A 7,491-nucleotide genomic window follows, 5' to 3' on the forward strand; every position below is an offset into this window, starting at 1 on the left:
TCCATCTCTTAGTCGCTGTGAAATGCAGTGTTAATCAAACCCTTGAGAAAACATGAAAGTTAGAGCCTGTGTCAAGTGGCTGATGTTCCGGATTGTGCTGAGCCCAGTGGTCATCTCCACGTTAAAGATGGAAACAGATTGAAGGCCAGTGACGGACACATTTGGTTTCGAGTTTCTGTGTTGTGCTCTGCCTGAATACTCTGGGATCAACGAGGGATCAGAGAACAGCTTGCTCTGCAACTCTTCTTTCCTTTTAATGGCTTCTGCTTTTTATACTGCTGGGAGCTGGACAGGAATAAGTCAGCATATTCATATCAGTTGTCCTCTCACCCTCAGAGCAGAACGAGAGCACAGCACCTGGACGGCATCAGCAGTCTGCAAGCTGTGATAATCCAGTATCATGGTATCACTCTGGATATCTCTAACACTGTTAGGACTCGACTTCTGCATTAACTTTCAAGATATACTTCATGCCTCTATATATAACCCATTTTCAACAATTTCTTTTATATGCACACTAACACATGCAAAAGGAGCAGATGTACAGACGATACTCTGCATGTCTTAATGACACCACATTTATACAATAAGTTAGTCTGACTAGTCTAACTAGCTTCCAAACAAACAGTAGCTGCTAGAGGACATCCCCCTCCCCCCTCCCCCCTCACCCCCCCCCCCCCCCCCCGTGATGGTACAAATTAAGCTTTGGGTTCGGTAGTGCAGTAATAGAATTACATCAATGAGAACAAAACCTTGTTTTTTGAAAAAGTTCAATCCACCGAGAGGAAAGCTCCCCAGTTCCCTTTGCTCAAACATCCACTACACTTGGGAATCTCTCCCAAAACCACTTTGCCTTGCTCGCTCTCTTTCTTTAAAATCCTCCTAACAAACTATATTTGTTGCCCTCGCTTAATATTTCCCATCAACTCAATGTTCCCCTTGTCTTGTAAAATGCTCTGAGATGTTCGTCTATATGAGAGGTTCATGTTAGTGTTTTTGTTGTTGAGGGTGGCATGCAGGAAGGGAGGAGATGAATCAGTAGTGCTGCAGATGGCTACACCACCTCAATACTACACTGAGAAGCAATAGATTTTCTGATGTTACTTCATCAGAAGTCATATTCAAATCTAATTATAAACAAGGCAACTACAACACTCTGCACTCCAAGCCTGCAGGTTAAACAAAACACGAGTGGTAGAATTCTCATGATCATGATTCCTCAGTTTCATGCTCATGATTCCTAGTTTGGGCCATGCAAATTGGAGAAAAAGGGCTCACACTTTCCCACAGAGAGTTAGGGAAAATCCTGACAAGAGTCACCCTGGGTCAACCTACTCAGCTCCAGTAGCCAGTCACAGAGTGGCATAGGCACAGTTGTAGGACGAGGTCACCTGCCTGTCATCTCAGCTGCCAATGGCGCTTGACAATGGGAAACCAGAGGCAAGGTGAGTGCCAAATAAAGCCTAATAAAACAAGATATGCCTTGTGGAGTCATAGCCTGTTGAAGGTCATAAACTTGTCTGACAAACAAAGTATATAAGACGGCACCACAGGGTCAAACACAACCAGTTGCTTCAGCATTTCAACATATTCTGGTCCCACTATACTCACAGTTTTTCAGTTTCGTGGATTTGCAGATCTGCTCCATTTGGCAACATCCCTCTGGATAGTTGCTGACGGTGCGGATGTTTCAATTCGGTCCTGGGACTCAAAGGCCTCCACTGCTACACCCTCAGAATTCAAGTCACAGTACGACCAGTTAGAATAGTAACCTCATGTAACCCCATATATCACATTGCAAAAAAAAACCTTATCAGAGAACTTCATTTTAGAGCAATTTATTTTTAAAATTCCTTATGTTACTTACTCGTGGGAGAAGCTGGCTATAACCAGCTGCAGAGAAAAGAGACGGAGAGGATAAATAGCCTAAAGAGGGGGAGGAGTCTGTCACTAACTCAGTATGGCAACAGTTACAGCACCAAGACCCTCTGTAGATATTGTACATGACAACTGGCTGGATTGTGTAAGTGGGGAGAGGAAGGGGGAGAGCAGATTTGCTGATTGGCCAATGCCTTTCAAAGACAGATTCAAAACACAATGCAAAGTCAGTATAGGTTTAAGATGAAGAGGCCGTTTTCAGGAGGTTTGCTATGAATTGTTACTTTGTTGGAAGAAGGATATCAATAAGAATAAATGAAATCTCACTGGGTGATCATTGACACCTTTAGAAAACCTGGACATTTGCGCAACTGGTCTGACATACAAAGGGTCTGAGAACTGTAACAGCACAGGTCTATAAAACACAGACGGCAGGGTCTCACACCAACAACACAAGCCTATACTTTGCCTAGAGAAATCCACAGACATGACACGATCTAAGAATCAATATATCAATGAATAATATAAAATGTCTCAAAATAATACCAGAAAATTAGTATAGAATAGCTCAACATAGGTCCAAAATCTCACCTTAAGGCATGCATTGGCAGCACAGGTTGTAATTACACGACAGGCATTTACTGCCTCTGTAGAAAATATGAGTTCCCAGTGAAAACATGTCACAGTAACCAGAGATGGTGTAAGGCAATACATATGGAGAGTAGAGCAGAACAGTAATGTAATGGAGGTTACCATGACCCTACAGTCTTAATCCCTGTTTCATTACCAAGTTCAGATATAGTGCTGACAAAACAAAAAGACTAAAACAGATTGGCAGTTAGTCCTGCATGTCATAGCAGAATCACACTCAACAAAAATTAATCAGGCCTGCCCTTGCAGGCTCCTCTGTGCCGGGTAAATTAAATCACATCAGTGTAGCAAGCACATAAGAGCATAAGCCACTAGCAGGCAGCCTACTTGTTGCAATGTTACACATCATTCTGTTGGATAACTATACATATTCCTCTGCTACTTAGTACAGTTAGAAAGCAGGGGGAGACTGGATGAGGAGAAGGAGAAAAGTTGAGCTTAGTTTTATTTTAAAAGAAGATTGAGTTTGAAATCACATTTACAATTTTACTCAGGTATCACCCATGAGGCAATGCTGTGTTTTGTCAATCTATCGCTCCATCATAGGTGTCAGCCTTGGTTCAATGGTAGCAATCTTACCTCTCCATCAGAAGGTTGCGGGTTCATAACCCCACTCCGGAGAAATGAGCACATAATTTAGGTCGACACATCAGTAAGGAGTGAAGGGAGTACTGGGGGAAAAAATGAATTCATTTCAATGTTGTTTTGTTGGACCTTGCTATTTGTAAATTGGTTGCTGCATTTCACTACATTACAACAGTGACTATACTTCAGATGTACTTCATTGGCTGTGAAGTGCTTTGATACATCCTAAGGTTATGAAAGATGCTATATTAATGCAAGTTCTTCCTTCTGTACCAGGATGCTCCTAAGGTTAGACAATCTCAAACATTTGAGATTGGTTTTACAAAGTGGTTACTGTAGTGACACAGTGGGTATGTTCACCCAATCACCTAAACTGAACTCTATCCTTCTTATATGTGCAGGTACAGAGTTAGTTCATATGAGATCTCTACCTGCCTTAACTCATTGTGTGAAGAATAAATACCATTTTCATAAAAAAATCAAAGAGGGAGTATTCATTTCTGTTGAGGTGCACCTGTACCTCATCTGATGCAGTGTGACACACTGTTACTGTGACTTTTTGAAGTCCTGTGAAACGTAAGGCTACTTTTAATGTATTAACAGTTAAATAATTTGGCAGTCTCAATATGGAAAGCATTTTAATAAAAATTGACTTTCATGTATTAGTAGTTTCAGAAGCAGGCATGTATTCCACATACTGAGTTACAGGGTTCTTTCTACATAATCTCAGCAACTGTAACACTAATAGACCAGCCCATTGATAGCAGGCAGTTGGCTGGATTATTACATTCCTTCCACATTCTCCACAAACTGGTACACTAATAGACCAGCCCACAGACAGCAGCCAGTTGGCTGTATTGAAGGCATAGGGAGCTCAGAACTGTTGTGTTATAAGGTGAACACAGTCAGAGATAAAAACACTCTCCTGTGATATTTTTATCTGAGGTTGAACAGATGGTATCTCTCATGGGCAGGACAACACAGACTGCAACAGGGGAACTTTATCACCTTAAATGGCTAAAAGTAGAAGGGATGACTAAAATCTGAAGAGGAACTAATTTGACCTGTTAGAATTGTAGAGCTAGAAAAATCAGTTAATTCCAGTCAGGGCTGACTGTAATATTCTGTGGCACATTCCCTCATACCCAATCCTGTTTAAAAATTAATTGAGATTGCTTATATTAATCAATTCACCACATCTTTGTAGACTGTCAACTTTCATGTAAATTATGTGCTCCTTAATCTTAATGATGGTAAAGTGAATCTAAATATTAACTTGAATCCTCTAGTGTGCAATATCATGGTGCAGTGATGTGCATTTGAAGACAATAACTAGATTATGATTTTTAATTTATATTCCTGTTAAATTAATTCTATTTCCCCCCGCCCAGCTCTCAAAGTCTCCTTATATTACTCACCTTTTCTAATCTAAAGGACAGGCTGAAAACTTATTTCCACACATTCGCCAATCCTCCTGTATTCAAAATCTCTATGAAGTGCACAAAAGTAATTAATGGATGACTGATCCACAATTTTTCTCTCCCCTTTGATGGGTAGTTTTTGAGCATGATCGCAACCTGGCTCCAACATGTACACTTCCGGGTTTAACGGAGGCGCGTTTGGATGAGTGCGGGTAACCTACTTGCCACAGTCGGGTCACTAATTAGTGCAGGTAGGCAGGTAGTTCTTGAACCAATAACGTCCTTATGAGACGTTAATTAGGTTTTTTTAAATTGAATTTCACAAACCTTTAAATTTATTGCCTCCAGCACGGCTTTCCCGGGGCTTGTAAATCTTGCCAGTGAAAAGGAGGCGTGATGGGCCGGATCATGAAGTGAGTGCCTTTATTGCACTGCTTTTGGTCCAGGAAGAGCAGGAGTGTTTTCTGCAGGCCCACCAAGCTTACCTGCCGTGATCGGACCCCCGTGATCAGCCAACTCCTCCCGATGTCTGAGAACCTCCAATGTCCGTGACCCCCCCAATGTCAGAGACCCCGCATGATGTCTGAGACACCCCCGATGTCTGAGGCGCCCCCGTGATGTCCGAGACCCCTCCAACGTCCGAGACCTCCCCGATATCTGAATCCCCCCCGCAATGTCCAAGACCCCCTGATGTCTGAGACCCTCCCTGATGTCTGAGATCCCACCCCCCCGATGTCCAAGACCCCATCCCCGATGTCCGAGACCCCTCTACCGCGACGACCGATCCCAACCCCTAACTGTACAAATATAATTATAAACATTTACCCACCTTCCAGCCCTCCAGCATCTGCTTGTAGCGATCTCCCTTCTGGCATCCGCTCCCCAGCTGCTTTCCGTCAAATCAAGCTGGCTATTGGGCAGGAAACCTTTTGAAAAATTTAAAAACAGGTCCTGCTGTTAAATTCAGTAGGACAGGCGGGAAACCCTTACTTCCAGGTTTCCCGTCCACAAACTGCCCCCCACCCCCTCCAACACGCACCCTCTTCCCGGCTTCAAGTTAATATTGGGGCCTTCATGTCTGCTTGGCACTTCCCCAGAGTGGCAAAATTCCCCAATTGAGGAGGCTGAACCTGTATCCTTTGTGGCTTAGCATGCTGGAATAATGAACTTATATCCCTTGAAATTTGGCCGATCGAATATTAATGTACGAATGATTAACGTATTTGTATAATATTTCTTCATCTGCTATTTTAAATTGTTTGTTTATTTTAAACGGGTACACCCTCTGGTAAAATAACAGAGAAAGGAATTTCAAGCAAATATGTTACATGTTCATTTGTTAATATTCAAAGACCTGGATTTCAAGGTGATAGTTTCAGAATACATGTTTTTCATGGAAGCAAGGTCTACCAATTTGTGATATGTCCTCAGTCTTTTAAAAAAATATACTAGCTAATCTCCCATGGTGCTTACATGCAGTATGAGATATGGATCATGGTTGTGATATTTAGCTACTAACGTGACCACTGCTCAGGTACTCCCTGTAAGGGAGATGGTCTAAATAAGCACATCCTGGATGCTTTCAGAAGTTTCTCTAGTTTGGCAGCTGCTTGGCTCCTTTCCTGGGAGAGACCAGGTTGACTCCAGGTCATGACTGTTTCTTTCTCTTTTTGTATACTTTTTTTAAAAGGACTGTTCAGTTATGACTTTGTGTTTTATACAAAGTGTGATTTTTGAGGTGTGACAGATGCATCTCTAAACTTTTTAAAAAATTAGTGTTTTCATGAGACAGAAATGTTGGAATACCAGTGTATGGTGCCAGTAAATTGTTGAGGGGTGGGGGGGAGCGGGGGAAGTACAGGTGTGCACTCACAAACTTCATACTACAGAGATATTGAACTCAGTTATCTCGTCTCAGGGAAACCCTGTGTGAGAGCCAAGTGCTTTCCAACACAGAAGCAGAGAAAATCGGAGAGGGAGCCATTCCAAAACTGCTCTTGCACACATATACTGGCACTGACAGAGGCTTGGGAGCTGTTAACACTCTTAGCCGCAGATAGTGGGAGTCTGAGAAAGGCCAGGAAGACCCCAAAGGCAAAACAGAAGGATTTAAAACTTTCAAAAAAATTAACGCTACAGGCATGGAATTTACGCAGAAAGGACGAGTCCTTGATTGTACCATTGATCCATTATCCTTCTTGCTGCTTTAATTTCCTCTGAGTTGCATGTCACTCCAAAGCTGATCTGACCTGATTCATAACTCCATTATTGCTGCGCTTAAACCTTTCACTAAGAAGGTCACTGAAGCATACCATCAGGAGCTGCTGCGATCGGGAGTCCCGAAGGCTGTGTTTCCTGCCCAGTGCCAGGGTTAAGGATATCTCCTCGTGGCTGGAAAAGAACTTGGAGCATGAGGGGGAGGATCCAGTTGTCGTGGTCCACGTAGGAACCAACGACATAGGTAGAACTAAGAATGAGGTTCTGCTGAGGGAGTTTGAGGAGCTAGGGACCAAATTAAAAAACAGAACCTCAAAGGTAATAATCTCTGGATTACTACCTGAGCCACACACAAATTGGCATATGGTCAAACAGATCAGAGAGTTAAATGCATGGCTCAAAGAGTGATGTGGGAGACAGGGGTTTCGATTCATGGGGCACTGGCACCAGTACTGGCGAAAGAGGGAACTGGTCCGTTGAGACAGGCTCCACTTAAACTGGGCTGGGACCAGTGTCCTGGCGAATCGAATAACTAGGGCTGTAGATAGGGTTTTAAACTAAAAAGGGGGGAAGGAGAGGTCAGGTGAGGGGAAATTTAGAAATCTAGTGAAAAGTCAAAGCGATAGAGCAGTATAGCGACTTGGGTAAGGATAAGCAGAGTGTGACAAGAAGGGACAGAGAGTTTAACGGTAATAGTGAATCAGCAAATAAGGTCAAAGCAGGGAAAAATGGTAAAAAG

General features: G+C 42.8%; 1 protein-coding gene across 2 annotated transcripts in view; it reads right to left on the reverse strand.

Moving 5' to 3' along the window:
- LOC137334380 (SRSF protein kinase 3-like) overlaps nucleotides 1-5,557 on the reverse strand; it is a 36,253-nt gene extending 30,696 nt beyond the window's left edge. The window contains exons 1-3 of one of the 2 annotated variants that reach the window (XM_067999095.1): nucleotides 5,365-5,557; nucleotides 3,109-3,200; nucleotides 1,612-1,724 (exon numbers count right to left, since the gene is read on the reverse strand). In XM_067999095.1, the coding sequence (XP_067855196.1) occupies nucleotides 1,612-1,724; nucleotides 3,109-3,162 (167 nt within the window). In that variant the 5' untranslated portion in view covers nucleotides 3,163-3,200; nucleotides 5,365-5,557. Of the gene's footprint in view, nucleotides 1-1,611; nucleotides 1,732-3,108; nucleotides 3,201-5,364 lie in introns of both variants that reach the window. The other variant, XM_067999096.1, reaches the window with a different exon arrangement.
- Nucleotides 5,558-7,491: the final 1,934 nt, after the last annotated feature.

The sequence above is a fragment of the Heptranchias perlo genome, chromosome 17 (assembly GCF_035084215.1).
Source record: "Heptranchias perlo isolate sHepPer1 chromosome 17, sHepPer1.hap1, whole genome shotgun sequence".
NCBI classification, from domain to species: Eukaryota; Metazoa; Chordata; class Chondrichthyes; order Hexanchiformes; family Hexanchidae; genus Heptranchias; species Heptranchias perlo.